A 17,113-nucleotide genomic window follows, 5' to 3' on the forward strand; every position below is an offset into this window, starting at 1 on the left:
ATTACTTATATGTGGCAGTAGGAAGGGAAATAGTGCTTTATTCTTGTTACCACTATCATACCGTACAGTGGGACTTGGTAGGCAATGTATGACAAGCCCTTATTGCGTCTATGTAAGAAGCCATGACCAACAGTACTGCGGTCAGACTGCCGTCCTATAGTTTGGAATCTGAGGCAGCCACCTGCACTATTTCGTAAACAGAGCCCTTCTGCACGTGTTCGGGAGTAACGGATCTCATGAATGACTGCTGATACGTTGTTGCAAAATGAGAATGCATTTGCATTCTGAGTGAAGGTCACTTTATTTCAATTTTTCAGTAGGCGCTCAGTATGGGTGCACATGTACCAAACCTCATAAGGGTCAATTGTTTTTCGACCTTGACGTACAGGGAAGACACAGAAAGAATGTAGGGAGGCACAGTTTGTGAAACATACCCTTTGATAAGTTATGCTTCAAAAAGGATTGTGAAGCACATGAAAAATCAATTCCTGAGGACGTCTTCCTGCAAACAACCTACTGTGTGGCTTCGGAGGCCGCAATGGAGCCGGTGCATATCATGTAAGCTTATTTTTCAGGCCTGTACACTAAACTGCCATTAAATACTTAGTCTGCAAAAAAAGAAAAAAAATATGACTACTAATGCATTTGGACATTTCTGTGCCGTTGACATTTCAATGGCCATTATGCACGTTGCACATTGTTGCGGTTTGTAAGGTGTTACTATATTTCCCCATAAAAAGTTAATGTTTACTAAAAAAGGGTAAGTTTTACACCTTTGGTTTGTGCTGAGGTTGCGTACTGCTACATGTTTTTATTCCACTTCCCCGCTTATCTAGTACGAAACACACAGTCTTATATTAATAATGACGTACCCCCACTATGGAGATTGCACATTACCGCCGTCTGTACGTTGTCACTACAATTTCCACTATTTTCTACAAAATGTATGTCATTGATATTTTTTTACCAATTATGCAGATTGCACATTGTCGCCATTTGTAGGGTGTCACTACGTTTCCCCATATAACATTAATTGTTCATAGAAATGTTATGTGTTACACCTTTCATTTCCGCAAAGGCTTCGTATTGATAGATTTTTTTTTTCAGCTACTTCCTTCCCTATTGTGATTGTCATGGATTGCAGCGCCCAAGAGACGGTTTTATTTAATCGTCAAGTGCAGCTATTCGTCACCGCTTGCATGTGCGTCATCATTGAATGGGATGACCGCATCGGACCTCTATTTCCTTACGCATTTGTTACAGTACGAAGCAACATACCATCCTTTCTGGTGTCATCGTTCACAGCCATTCACATCGCCTTGTAAATCACTGTGAGAGGAATAAGACTACTTTGTCAACAACTCATATTTTCTGTGTGGTTAAACAACAACGTCACCATTACCACCAACATTTTAAGTAACATACCATGCTTTCTGATGGACTACATCACAGCGATTGACGCCGTCTTGGCGCTGAATGTGAGAGGAAGCCGACTGCTGTGTCGCCAATGCATACTGTGTGCGTGATAAAAACTGTGCCGTCAACGCATGGTGACTGTGTGGGAAAACATCAACGTCACTGTCAAAATTACCATTTTCATTGTGCAGCACAGACACAAACTTCCGTTTTCTATACAAATGAGAATAGGGCGATGATTTAGCACTGTGCATTGTGAAATAAAAGTACCTTACTATTTTTTGCATGTTAGTATGTCTTTTAACAATTTAATCTTCCCCTTCACAATGTGCCATGCTACGTTGCAGTATGTTCTTTAGTAGGTGCTGTATCACGGTACGTGAGTCATTATGGAATCATTTCTTTGCGCTGCCAAGGTACATTATCCAGACCGCTATTGCACACCACTTGGTTTGGCTACCTAAAGCTCAGGCCCATCTATTATGCTTTCGTGCCGTCAGGCTACTTTCTGTCACCCAGATGCCCCAATTACCAAGATTAGTACTGCATGAAGACGCTATGTTGTCAGATTTGGTATCTTTCTAAAAGTGAAAAAATGAGATCAGGTGCACTAAAAGTGTTTGCTGTACAGAAACGTTTGCAAAGCAATGCTTCGTTATACCTTCCCACTACACATTTCTTCACCCCATTCAACTTGTGGCACTTACACAAAAATGTGTGCACAGGTCAGTGGTAATGGTGTTGTTTGCAATATTTCTGCTGTTATTGCACTTGACTTCACAGAGTTTGTAGTGATTTTGTCCAGACGTTAGAAGACTACTCTTTTGCCTTCTGTATGCACATTTTTGCCAAACATATTTACTGTATGTGCCACATATTTATGTAAAGTTTATTGCGCACGACCAAACACCTTTGTGTTTTACATGTGGTAGTGTTTTCATATTTCACAAGTGTCGTCATGTACATAACAAATCAACGGTATGCCTTTCATCTCTGAAGGGTAGGCTGTAGGTATGGTTACTTACCACAATGTCGGGGAGCTAAATACTGCCCTTTACTGGTTGGGACAAAACATTGCATTGAAGTCGCCATGTCCACCAGGCACTGCCTTTCTGTTAAAGGTGTTGCTGATAACGACACATGTTAGAACGAATAGAAATGTCCTTCGACCACTACGGTCACACGTTTTCCTTTTTTCCTTTCTGGCAGCTGTAATGGAAAGTTCAAAAAGAGTTTCTATGCAACGCCAGCCTTCCTTTTCCATGGTGGCCATCTTGGAAAAGGATTTGTTTTCTTCAAACGGGAACGCCAGAGGCGTTCCGGTTGAAGATAAAAAATCCTTTTTTTTGTTCCCACGGGTTAGTGCTGTGAAATCTCTATTGGTAATGGCATTCAACCCCCATTTTTTGAGGGTGGAATGGGGTTTACTGATCCAAAGACTTCGGTATGCACTCTTGCTTCTATTGTGGTGCAAACTTGCCCTGTTGAGTTCTGTACGAAAGTGTTGCAGTTACAAGTTCATAGAACAACATACAATGTCCTTCCGCACTATCAACGACTCACACATCTTATTGTGAAGTGTGTATGAGTTCTGCACCATGTGGCCATGCTGTGCAACAGCATATGCTACTGTGCAATTTGTAGGAAGATGGGCAGTGAAATCAAATGTTCCTTTACAGTATGCTTATGTGTTACTATTGGAATCCTTCTAAATGCTGAACATAAATGTTGGTCAATTTATGTTATGAATCACTTACAGTAATGCAAACCTATGCAAATCATTGAAAAAACGTTTGTCAAAGGGACATTATGGTTACGTGCCTTACTAAAAAGGTGCAAAATTCACCACAAAAAAAACTTTATTAAAGGGACGTTATGGTTAAGTTGCCCTATTAAAAACCTATGCCATTCAGTACAAAAACTTTGTTAAAAGGACGTTATGATTACAAGTAAAATCTAAAAAACCCTGAAATTCAGCAGTTATGGTAGGCTAAGCACCCATTTTTCCCATCAGCACTCTCCACTGCTACCACTACCACCCCGGACATGAAAGATACCATCACACATGTCATTGCTGCAATCACTGACGCCATCAGATGTTTAGCCCCTTTGTTTTATGTCAGCTAAGCAACCATAACTCGCGCCACCACTGAGCACTGCTAAGACTAAAACCCAGGATATCAAAGATGACATGACAAATGTCATCGATGACATCACTGATGACATCACATGTGAAAGTAATGCTAATGAAAAATGCCTAACTAGAAGGGGTTGTGTGTATTATGTTGGTAGCAAGATGTGAGGGGTGTTTGTGTAATGGTAAACATGCAATAACTAGCTAACAGTGCAAGACTTCATACACACTTGTGCTAATAGAAACAATACATATGAAGAGCCACAATGCATACAAATTAGAAACACATAGAGGGAAACTAAATTAAGGAAGAAAGAAACAGCATCATCAGAAAATGGTAATAGCATTAAAGTGTATCTTCCTGTATGAAAATTAATTGTGTGTTGGAGGCCTCCTATTGCCCCATGCATGTGTACCATGAGCTCAGAGCAAACCCTAAGGAATGTACTTTAAGAACATATGACAAGATTAACGTTTTCATGTACAGCGCCTTTTGAATTTTTATATTGTGATTGTCAGTAAGTAAGCCAGACATGTAATGTCATCAGTGATGTCATCAATGACATTTGTCATGTCATCTTTGATACCCTTGGTGTTAGTCTTAGCAGTGCACGGTGGTGGCGCGAGTTATGGTTGCTTAGCTGACATAAAACAAAGGGGCTAAACATGTGATGGCATCAGTGATGGCAGCAATGACATGTGTGATGGCATCTTTCATGTCCGGGGTGGTAGTGGTTGCAGTGGAGAGTGCTGATGGGAGAAATGGGTGCTTAGCCTACCATAACTGCCAAATTTCAGGGTTTTTTAGATTCTACTTGTAATCATAACGTCCTTTTAACAATGTTTTTGTACTGAATGGCATAGGTTTTTAATAGGGCAACTTAACCATAACGTCCCTTAACCGAGCGAGAGACCAGTATGCCTAGGTATTTAAATTTGTGTGGGGCCCATCTGAAAACAGCTAAATCTGCCAGGGCACATGTGGCTTCAGTCAATGGGAATAGTTTGGACCTTGCCTCGTTAATTCGATATCTGGAATGAACGTGAACCTATAAACCTCATCCATCATTGGGGCTATGTTTTGTTCCGTGTTACGGATGTATAAACAGTGTGTCATCAGCATCTAGGGATATGGACCTGTGGTAGACCATTTATATGAATTCCTCTCCATCCATATCTGTCGTGTATTATTCATGCAAAGGGTTCAATTGTCAACATGAAGAGTGGTGGGGAAAGGGGGCAGCCCTGCTGTGTCCCACGCCCCATGGGAAAGATAGGTGACAGCATACCATTGGTACGGACCCTAGCAGATGGTTTAACATACAGTAGCTTTAGGCACTTTATAAAGTTATCTCACAATCACATCTGGAGTAGGACTGCAAAAAGAAACTTCCAAGACACAGAGTCGAAAGCCTTCTCTGCATCGAGCGAAGCCGCGACTACCTTAGCTTTGGGTCTATTTGGGAGATGCTGCAAAGAAGTCTACGTAAATTGAGTGCCATGGATCGCTCAGCATTAAATCCGGATTGATCCGGATGAACCAATGTCGACATGAACGGAAGAAGGCGAGTGGATAGGATTTTTGCAAATAAATGTATGAGGCCATCTCTGATTCTGGTCTGCTTGGCTTCAGTAGGACCGTGATCACAGCCTCAGAGAGTGTGGGAGGTAACTGGCCGGTCTGCAGCGATTCTTCCCAGACCTTCAGGAGTTTGGGTGCCATTCATTGTCAGAGTTCTTTATATAATTCAATACCTATCCCGTCTGGACCTGGGGCCTTACCGGACGACTGGGCCATGATGGTGTCTATAATTTCTTCCTGTGTGAATGGTTGATTAAGCATAGACTGTGTCTCAGCTGGGAGGGATGGGAGAGGAATTCCGTTCAAATAAAGGGATAATTCTGCATCGGTGCATTTGTCTACATTAGTATATAAGGTCTCGTAGTATCGAAGGAATTCACCGTTGATCTCTTCGTGTGTAGTTAGTATGTCACCTGACTGTCCTTTCTTTAATCCCAGTAATGTACTGTGACCCTCTTTCCCCTCAGATTGCTCCCGCTAGGAAGGTGCCATGTCTATCTGCCTCCCCATATCACAGTGTCTGGGTGGGCTGGCTCATTAAGTGGATTTCTCTATCAGCCAGGTCTCTAAATTTGGATAAGTTCCCATTGAGGAGTCCCAGCAATGCCCTGTCCTGTGTGACACCCTACTCCTTTTTTCAAGTTGTCTCAGGACGGTTTGTACTGCTTTTACTTCTTTACTTATTTCCTTAAAGCCACTGACAGTCATTGAGATCACCTCTCACCTCAGCAAATACTTTGAAAGTCTCCCAGTCAATGGAATAACATAATACAGACCCCTCATTCCTTTGGACGAAATCTTTGATCGTACCTTGTAATTGCTTCAGGAAGTGCGGATTGAGTAAGCATAAGGATGCCATTCTCCACGATGGGTGGGAAGTACCAGGGCCCTCCCATTGAATTAATAATGATACTGGAGAGTGGTCTGATATGGTCCTTGGCAGTATTACACTATCGTGGACTCATGTCATGATTTCTGTAGAGATCAACCAATAATCAATTCTGGACTGTGCATCATGAACCGACGAGTAGTAGGTGTACTCAAGTACACTGGGATTACGCATACTCCACAAATCCGTCTGCTCCAAATTGTAGCATAATTTGTCTCACGATGTGACCAGCGTTAGCTAGGTCACATTGGGTTTTTCCTCGTCTGGTCCAGTGCACCATCCAGGATTGTGTTGAAATCACCTCCCCAGATAATCGCGAGGTGGCTCTCTGTGCTGGACCTCTGTGATATGCCTGTAGAAATCAGGATCATCAACATTAGGGCTGTACATATTGACTAGTTGTACATCGACCGCAGAGAACTTGCCCCATAGTATCACATATCATCCCTGGGGGTCAATGCTTCATCTAGCCTCCTGAAAGCACAGCGAGCAGTGTATCAGGGTCATCACCCCCCCTCACTTGCATTGAGTAATCATTGTACCCACGTTGACACCCCCAGTTAGATGCAAACCCATTATTGAGTGCCCTTGGGCATGTATCTCCTGTAGCATCACTATTTGGGGACCATGGTGGTTTAAATATTCATGAACTTTTCTCACCTTAATAGGGTTCTTTAGTCCGTGGACATTCCATGTTAGGAAGGAGAGCTTGTCGCCCATTGTACCCGGTTAGTCCCACCAAATATACAAGATTCACATAACCATGTAGCAAAGGGTTCTTTTCTCATGTCTGTCAGGCAATATGTCTGCGCTTTTCCCAAAAAACATAGTGCATCTGCATTTCCATTCAATACCCTGAACTTTTGATAACAAGTTCCGTCTCTAGCTCCAACTTGACGGATATCCACTACCACCCCCTCATCGTCACCCCGAACCTGATGATGTAACCCGAACATAACTGTGGAGACCTCCTGGGGAGGGTTGCGATCAGTTGTTGCAAACTTTCAGCAGATCACTGGGAGAGTGACCGGTCACAAAGTATGTGTATGTTGCACACCAATTTATATTCCTGTGATGATTAGATTCAGATCAGTGCCAGAGTGGTTCAGTCACCGGCTTCCACATCCATCTCGTTATTGCGTGTTCAGGGACTGTGGTTCCTGTCACGGTCCTGCTGCGGGATCGGGATAGATGCCTCCTCATATACAGTGGCGTCGGATGGGTTCTGGAAGAAATGTGCGCGGCCTCCATGTTGGATCCTGAGCTTAGCCAGAAACATAAGGGCGTATGGAATATGTCTAAACTGGAGCAGCTTCTTTACTGGATCGTATGATTTCCACAATGCCTGCACCTTTGCTGCGAAGTCCAGATAGCTGTGGATATCTTAAGCTTCTTAGTGGAGCGTGCCCTGCTCCTTGGACATCTGCAGTATGAGGTCTCTGTCCCTGTAATTAAGTAATCTTGCAATAATGGTAAGTCAGGGAGCTCCCAGTTTAGGGGTTTGTGCCAGTGTACGGTGAGCTTGCTCCACAAGGAAGTGTGTGGAATATTGGGCAGGGTCAAACAATGTTTTCAACAGGTCTTCCTCGTTGATGCAACCACTTTCTTTCTCCAGTTTTGATTTCAAGGAGCCCATTGTGACTATGTTGTCCAGTTTCATGCTTACAGCCATGAAGCTGCTCTGCGACGAGGCATGTTCTTCGCTGGTCACAGGATACATAGGGCCAGAGGTTTTAGCCTGAGTGTTGGTATATGAATCCATGGGTCCTTTCTTTTTCCCTCCAGCTTCTTTTGTCATATTTGCACTCTTGTTGTAAATCCTGGTGGTGTCGCAAAGACCACAAGTTGGGAAGGCAAGGAGACAGAGTTCTAGGGACATCATATGTAGGTGAGTACTACATTCAGGAGTTGGCAGGTGAGGTAGTCGATTGAGCCGCAAATGGTGACTGGACCAATGGACCCGCTTGTGAGAGACCAGGACCGGGGGCCACAACCCAGTCCTGGTGTCTAATCAGAAAGAGGCGTACTGGAGGGCCAATCATGTACTGGTTGGATTTGATGTGGTAAGTGTCAGCAAGATGTTTCTGTGGATGTTAATTTACCAAACTGCTGTGGGTAGCAGCACATGTGCAAGGAAGGCTGCAGGCTTCTGGAGCAATTTCTCCAAATTGTAATTGTTTGTCAGGAAGAGTGAGCCTGTTATAGCAACTGGGGGACTGGCATCCAACCCGATCACGTGATGTATGGACCAGGCCAGGCGTGCGTTGAATTTGAAATGACTGAATGGAAGTTATGGCTTGTGCAATGGAACCCCTGGGGCTTTGGCATAAGTCCAAAGGACACCCTAAATGCCAAGAGGAGTCAGGCGGGTCAGTTCACTGTTGTTGTTGGGACTGGCCATAGGAAGGCTGCGCACGTGTGCCTCGCTGCCGTTGCTCAGTCCGCTAGCGTTGATGATCCCGGTGTTTGGCACCTTAGCGGGCGTTCCTGGTGCGCCACGGAATTGAGTAGCACTTCCGGGTGGGTTGCCAAGTTTAATCAGTGGCCCTGCGAGGGTCACCTGGAGCACTCAGGCCCGCTTCTGATGCCAGGCATTATGAGGGGGTGCGCACTGGGGCTCCGCCGCACATAACAAGCTTCATGCGGTGGGGCACATCATCAGAAAGATTTAATGGGTGCTAGTTTTAATGTGGATGTGTGTCTCCGGCCCGCGGCCAGCTCACCTTGTGATGTTTCAGCAAGGCGTCTTTGTAAGCGGTCTGTGCCGGTTGGCAGGCCATTGCTCACAGCTCCTCCCCCGCTCTGGCGCATCTCGCTGTTGGTCCTGTCATAGCCTCAGCACGAATTTCAGATTGTGGGTCCTACAGTCTAGTAGGTATGCGTCGGGCACCGTGTTATTTGAGTAGTAGCATGGATGAGGAGTAGCAGTGTGGAGGAGGTGATAGTGGTGTGGATGAGGGTTTTGTAGTTTGGAGCGAGGAGTAGTGAAGAGGAGGAGGGAGTAGTATTGTGGGGAAGGGGTAGTAATGTGTTGGAGGGAGTAGAAGTATGGAGGTAATAGGAGCAGTGAGAAGGGGGTTTGTGTGACGAAAGGAATAGTATCTCAGTGGTAGTAGAGTAAAGAAGGGAGGAGGAAGGAAAGAGGAGCAATATCAAAGGGCTGAGGCTAGACCTAGGAGAAGTGAAACATCAAAGTGACAGAAGATTGGTGGGCGGAGTGAGGAGGAAGGGCAAGAGGAGTGGGTAGAAAAGGGAGAGTGTGATTTCTGTATTCTGAGTCAGAGTATTTGTAAGGAACTGGTCCAAATCCTATTAGATCACTAACAAATGGATAGATTAGGGACAGTTAGGAAGTCCCTAGGGCAGTCTAAACAGCCAGCTTTTTGATCATCAACTCTTGCACAGACCAGCTTGAGACAGTAGAGGGAAAGATTAAGCAGTACTAACCAGGGTTACGGACGCCTTGGTTAGGGCAGATGATAAACACTAGACGAGAGAGCAAGGGAAATTAATCGGCCCCACAAAACCTTTAAATACAAACCTATGACATCCCTGAGACTCAGAGTTATTCTTGAGCCATCTGTGACTCATTGTATATTGTGTACAGCATTTCAAAGTCCCTTTAAACTTTCATTGTTACAGCATGGAGCTGCATTGTATAGACTACTCATGAAGGTTTTAATCCTTTCTATTGTAGAGATGCAATGCTGGTTTACCTGTGCTGCAGCATTTACATGCCTGCTGATGGAAAGTACCGCTCAAAGTTACATGAGTAGCTTGCGAATGGGATATGTTAGTACTGATCATTTTGGATACGCAAACAGCTGTCTGCTCATGAACCGCACGCATTCTAATAAACAACACCTCTGTGACCAGTGTGAGATTGGAATGGTATCAAGAGAGACACAGACTCAAAAGCAACAGTTTGAAAACCTTTATTGAAGAACTTTGTTGGGTTGGTGTAAGGCCTAAATGGCCCTAACTCTAAGGGGGTTGTTCCTTCAACTGATGTTTCTAAGGGCCGTCGATATTTGCTGACTCTATTAGTGGGACAGCCTAATGTGGTAGGCTTCTCTTTGCTTCTCACCGTTATGTCTATGGGTAATCTTCACTGCTCTTGATCACCCCTTCTTCGTCCCAATACATGTTGAAAATGGGGAGAGGAGAAGGAATGGGATTGAAAATATCCCATAAAAGCTCAGGTCGAGGGTTTTGATGTGTAATGTGAAAAGGGGGAATACCATGTATTGCCATTAGATATTCTCCCAATCCCCCATGAACCTCCACTAAGGTGATCCTCCCTCGCTTGGCCATCCCCAGGGTCGGGATCCAAGAGTGATGGCCCTTCCCTGGCCACCTGAATGGAGGATCCCAGGGGAGTAGGTGGGAGCACACCGTCAGGTTTCTCACTCCGGGCAGTCCATTTTGAAGACAGTAGCTGTTTAGTCATTCACTTTTTAGCAGTTGAGGCGGGGCATCATTGTGCAATGGGTGGGGCTCTGGCCGCACCATATTGGACCTTTCCATCTATATTCATTTGGCCACAGTAAACTGCGGTTTTATTTGACTGCATCTCTACAGAGGTTTTAACCTGCAACTCACATCATCCCTCACAATTGCTTATGCTAGCTGTGGCTAGTGGGCGTTGTGAAGGGTTGTGTGTATCACCTAGTTTCTCTTGCTAGGGAGGGGGTGTTCAGTGGAACGTGGGAGAGAGTGGTAGAGTACAGGAGCAACTCTAGCTTCCATTGAGCTGGCAGCATTAATAGCACTTGGAATACACCCCCTCAGTTTTAAGCGCGTCAAGGATCATTGACATGGCAGCAGAAATTGCATCATGAAGAGGAATTACTTTTCTGTCTGAAGTGCCTCAATACAATACCTTGACTGTGTCAATTCACACTGTGCTAGGAACATATTCCTGTCTAGTTGGGATACAGTGCAACACGAAGTACCCGTGATCATTCGAACCCTGTAGCTCCTGGGGGTCAGTCTGGTCTGCAGGAGGAGAGCTTAAGGTAGCAAATAATGTATTGAGGCGGACGCAGTTGCCCATCTTGTGAGAGCTCTGGTAGAAAGTGGAGTTGGCTGAGAAATGCAGCTTCACAGGGAGACATCAAAGCCAGTGAAATGATTTTTTCTTGTCTAGAAGGGGGGACATGTTGATAGCGGCAATGGATCCCCGGCGTGCAAAGTTGCAGGGGTTGGGAGCACAATGAAATAAGTCCGTATGAAAACATTTAGAAAAACTAAATTCTACTAAACACCGTGAAATACTGTTTGAAGTGAGTGTACATGTTTTAAACTAGCAGATTGTCTCAACAAAAAATAGGGCATTTATTAAATAAAGTACTCTCTGTGCTCGGGAATACATTGTCGGGAGGGATTGCAGTGCAGAAGGATCTCTGCACTTACCCTGCACTTGTCACATGCTGGCCGTTACTTACTTATTGTTATCTATTCCCATGTGCTGCACTGTCCTTGCCCCCTTCCCACACACTTGCGCAATCTGAATGACACCTGGCCTAGTAAGATCATTGTCTGTCTTCATCTTGTTCCCCTCCCTTGCTTCGTCCCGCCTCGAAACACTTGTGTATAGGCGTGTTATAAATGCCATATCATATCATATCATCATATCATATCATATATCATATCATTGGACTGCCAGTGCCTGGATTCAAGTTGATTGAGGGGTTTCCAGGAGAGGATTCCAACATTTGATCCATCTGCAGGATGGGAACAATGTGCAGCGGAACACGTGTGTGTCTTATAATGCAGAGCACTTTTGTGTGGTGAGCATGGCATGCAGGTCCTTTAATTCAACTCCTGCTGAATGATAAAAAGACAACTAGTGGCAACATGCTAGCATCTTGCACAGCTGTATCTGTCGCGAATCAGAGATAGATTGGCGACAAGCTAGTGCTGAGATGTGTTGGTGAAATGGTCATTGTAGGCAATGAAAAAGAGCTGTATGCAGTGGTCGAAGTGTACAAAAAGAAGTAGTGGAACTATGTCCCCTGCTGGCCTGCACCCATTCTTCACAAACCCTATTGCCACGACCCCTCCCACACACAATACACCCACCCCCCCAAACACGTGCACCTGCTGTTTAAGGGAACGTTCAGTGCAGTGCACTGAAAGTGAAGGTTTCAACTTCTTTCGACACTTTTATTTCAAAATGAAACCACTCCGGAACGGTTTCTTTTTAAAATAAAAGTATAGGAGCTGTGGAGCTGTAAAAGGTAATTTAAAAAAGTATAGGAGCACTGCTCCTGACCGCTCCCGACCACTCCCACTCACTTCGAACTCTGGCTGTATGTGTATATGTGGCTCTTGAGTAAAGTATTGTCCAAATAAATTCCAGTTATCACTCACTCTCGGTTTCTTATTCCTGATTTAATCTCTAAAAGCTCAATGTTCCACTAAGAATTCTCTCTCTCCCTTTCTCTCTCGCACACTCTCCTTTCTAATTTTAGAGCCATGCACGGCATTGGGTGAAGGATGTATGAATGGAGATTGCCAGACAGGTGATACTCGGACTTTGTGAATAGTTCAAAGAATAGATTGCAAGCTTTGAAGTTTGGGAACATTTGCTCGTACATTCTGTCCATTACCAACTGAAGCTTCAGGTTTAACTTGGTCTCTAGAGCCAGGAGTCCTGCAGGGAACGTCCCCCTGCCGTTACTCCTTTACTTGATGTATCTGCCTGTCAAGCCTCAGACGTGCTGCATCCCTTTTTGAACCACTTGCCTGAACAAACCTCAGGGGCTCCGCTTCTATATTTTATAAAGGGAGATACACACTCAGTTTGATACTGTTCATGACAGTTCTTGGGTGTCCAACAGTGTCCAATGGCCTCCTGTAAACTTTCAGCTCTCATCCTATCTGATATGCTCTGTCTGGACCCTACAATCCCATGGCAAACTTACTCTCTACTGTACCAATGTACCAGCAAGTCAATATTTCACTGGCAACCCTAATGGTGTACCAATCACCCATTTTCAGGCCGATTCATGGAATTAATGTGTGCTGAAATTTTCTGCGCAAGCGTGCGAAAGCCTGCGATTCGCAGTGCAAGTGCGAAAATCGCAGCGAAACCCGCGCACATCGATTCATGGAAGTCTGTGCGCGTCAAAATCCATGGATGTGCACTGAAATCCTGCGTGGCGCACGCTGGGGGACGATCCCTCTCTGCGCTGCTCGCGTGCGCTGCCTCTGCGCTGAAATCTATGAATTACCCCGTTAGTGTCCCACAAAGTCGGTGGTGAGAAAGGTAGCCATCCTCTAAAAACCAGCACTTTGTGCTGACGGAAGCCACTATATTATACAAACAGTGCAATCACCATGGACAGCATTCCACACCCCATTGTATGCAATAAGTTAAAACATCTATCGATTCCCAAAGCACTGACATCACAGATGTTACATTGTTCTCGTCGCTGTGCACTGCTGATTGTTTTAACTGTCCTGTTTATCAAATGTGCTATTTTTTATACTTTATTTGGCCGTTAAAATAAATCTCCTATCAATAATTACACTTAAAAACATGAAAAGAATGTCTGGACACCAAGAACGACGTGCCATTGCAGGCATTCGTAGTACCCTTTAAACAGCCATTGCCCACACATGCACAAAACCTTTGACACATTTACTAAAAAGCAGCAACGTCGCCACTGGAGTGATAGCAAGAGCTGGCTTACCTTTTCTGAAAGCTTGGGTGGCGCTAAAGTACTCTGCGCCCAGGTACAGCATGGAATCCATCTTGTCAGGGACGCGGACCAGTCTGACAGCAGAGTCTTTGAAGATCAGGTTTTTTCCATGCGGGGAGCTAAAGAGGTGGAATGAAGCTTGCCCTTTCTTACCAAACTTTGCCTGCGAAAGGAAGTAAACATTGATCATTAAGTACAGAAAGGGAAGGATTGAGTGGCTTGGGAATGGCGTGAGCAAGGCAGAAGCATGCGAATGTGAACAGAATGGATGATTAAGTACAGTTCTGACATGTTATTGGTTTTATATCGTGCACAGCTGTCATGTCCTTGGGTTTCTGGCTCCTTGGGACCTGTAGGAAAAAGGATTGGGCGTGGTTAGTGGAGGCAGAGGGGCCAGTGTTAGATTGCTCTGTGGTTGTGTTGATGTCTGCGGGTCGGAAGAAACCCGACTCTGTGGCAGATATGTTTCTAGGTGATTTGGGGTGGGGCTACTTGTGGTATGCATATGCAGAAGATAGTGTAGGCGGTATAGTATAGGTGCTCGGTTTATGCTACTAATGAGATCTGCCCTGAGTGGAAGAATGAGACATGGGCCTCTAGAGGGCAGCGTGTGCCAGGCTGGTGGGAGACATGTAAAGTTCGGCTGGTTTGAGTGTATGGAGGGGAGGAGGATACAGCAGATGTTACAGCAGATGTTCTACTGCAGTGTATAAGTTACAAGTCGAAGTGTGTAGTGCAAGGTGGACAGCAGAATGATGATCAAGACAGTGATGATTAACCCAATCAATAAGCTACATGCAGCAATGCAAAACATGGCATAGCACTGCATAACAATGCATAGTAGGCATAACAAAGCATTAAAAGGCCTAGCAAGGCATAACAATGCCTAACAAGGGAAAACACGGCCACCTCCCCTCACTCCTACCACTGGCTTCTGTGTACGTCTGTTTTCCCATTCTCACTAGCTCTATCTCTCTCTGTCTCACTAGCCCTCTTGTTTTCTCTCTTTTTCTCTGTAAACACAATGTACAACAAGGATTCGGTGGAGGTTGACTTGGGACTCCACTCATTACTATAAGGGAAGTGATAAGTGTTCTGGGGAGGCCTGGGCATTTTGTTTCAGAGAAGGTTTCAAGTTGTTCTATGGCAGGGGTAAGCGTTCAGCAAGTCTTGGCTTGTTAGATGGCATTTTATTTTTATTTTTTTATTTATTGCCTTTTTGTTCATTACAAAACTTTTAGCATTTCTTTCAAACCAAATTCAAATTCACCACAAAAAATAAACAATCCGCCAAATTCCATAATATTTTTAGATCATCACTGAAGACCATAAAACCATTTCTAAAAAAAAAATCCTATGAAAATACAATCTTTAAAAATCTCACAATAACTAAACCTAAAAAGTGAAAAATCCCTAAAATCCATTTCTAAAATTCCCCATGAAAGACAATGGGTGTCATTGCTAACGGTGCCGGTTCTTTAGTGAAAAGCATGATGGTCGGGATCCTACCAGAATAGTTGTAGTTTGGCAGTCCGGAACCTTCAAACTTGTAATAGGGCCCTTCTAATAATTTCACAGTAGCTAAAACCAATGTCATTTCCCCACTTGTTAATACAACCCACCATTCTTCAGGCGTTAAAGTGCTTAGTTTATCCAAATATGTTTTAAAGTGTTTTGTTCTCACCTTTGTCAATGCTGTGCAAAATAACAATACGGGATAGAGGGATTCAATAGTGCCCTTCTTATTGTAATAACTAAATTGCACATCCTAATTCACATTCTAGTAGACAAAACCTATTTGGTTAGGAATAGATTGAGTCAAATCCACAAGAACTGATTTCTGAAGAAACTGCTGGGAAATGTACATAAGTATTTAGGAAGGAGCCATAGGCCCTTATTTCATGTTTCAAATGGTAGAACAATTGGAACTTTTGCACCTGTTCAATTGTTAAGATCCAATCCTGTTTCCAAAGTTTAAGTTTTAGCATATTATGGTTGGACATTAAATCCTCCTCTGAAGCACCTATTTTGAGCAGCAAGTCTTTTCAGAACAATCCCCACGCCCTCAAAGTATGGTCTCGTCCCTCTTTCAATTCTTTACTCCAGATCCCAGAGATCGGAGGCGGAGCTTCGAGAACACATTTCCTCAATAATGCTAGCGATTTCCATTCCACCATTGCTTCTCATGGAACCAAGCCTAGTTCCTGTCTTAGAACCTGTACTGGAATTGACCTAGGCATTCATAATGCCCTTCTCCAAAATATACCCTCCGGAACCGACCACAGATTATGAGGGACAAACTACAGGGATTCTGAACCATAGGTAAGAGCTGCAGTAACCTTTAACTTATACAAATCCAGCACAGGCAATATGGAAAAGCAGCAATATTTACTGTCCAGAATCCGTGCCCGGTTTGCCAAACTTTTTTGCCTTTTTTCTCAAGTTATCTTCAATGTTTGCCTCAACCATACTTGTATTAATACAGACCCCTAAGTATCTAAATGTCTTCACTTTTTTAATACTTGCTTTATTCAAGCACCAAACAAACAGGGTTTTAATCCGTCTCTGAGCTTCTTGTAGTATGAGGATCTTAGTTTTCTGTATGTTTATTTCGAGGTTGTTCTCTTCAACATACTCATCCAACTTTCCTAACTGCCGGTGGAGGCCAATTGCCATTTGGTCCATCAGAACCAAATCAGCAGCATAAAGCAACCAGCTGATTGGTCTTCCTCCAATTCGTGGTGGGACACATTTGGCCTGATTTAATTTATCCCCCAGGTCTCACACAAAAAGGTTAAAGAGTGCTGGTGCTAGTGGGCAGCCCTGTTTTAGCCCCTCAAATGTACTTATTTCATCTGACAACAGACCCGCAGAATTTAGTCTAACACTTAGACTGGTGCCAGTGTGAAATGCCCTCAACGGGTCCAATAAGTCTGCTGGCCAATTCCATGTTGCCAATTTACACCACAACTGAGACCTATTTACACTATCGAAGGCCTGAACTAGGTCTACGAAAGCCAGGTACATTTTGGACTTACACTCCAGTGCTCTACCTTTGAGAATGGTCAGCAAGATGATGACAGATCTTGGTCCTAAACCTTGCACAAACCCTGTTTGAAAGGGATCATTAACACCCTTGCTTACTGACCACTCCCTTAGTCCTATAATAACAGGATTCCAAAACCTTTCCGACCACATCTAGAAGGGCAATAGGGTGATCATTTTTCAAATCATCCCTACTGCCCTATTTAAAGATTGGAACGATAATAGCTCTCTTCCAAGACGCGGGGATGTCGCATGATCTTTCAATTTGTTAGAACAGGATACTCATAAAATGTGCCGATGCCTCCGGTTCCTGTTTCAGCATGGTATTTGTTATACCA

The 17,113-nt window shown here is 44.1% G+C and overlaps 1 protein-coding gene across 1 annotated transcript in view; it reads right to left on the reverse strand.

Annotated features, from left to right (window-relative positions):
- The window catches only part of LOC138491524 (serotransferrin-A-like), a 658,259-nt gene that overhangs the window by 282,393 nt on the left and 358,753 nt on the right, over positions 1–17,113 (reverse strand). The window contains exon 8 of the mRNA XM_069618062.1: positions 13,722–13,893. Coding sequence (XP_069474163.1) covers positions 13,722–13,893 — 172 coding nt within the window. The remainder of the gene's footprint in view (positions 1–13,721; positions 13,894–17,113) is intronic.

The sequence above is a fragment of the Ambystoma mexicanum genome, chromosome 10 (genome assembly GCF_040938575.1).
Source record: "Ambystoma mexicanum isolate Mex_15411 chromosome 10, UKY_AmexF1_1, whole genome shotgun sequence".
Classification (NCBI taxonomy): Eukaryota; Metazoa; Chordata; class Amphibia; order Caudata; family Ambystomatidae; genus Ambystoma; species Ambystoma mexicanum.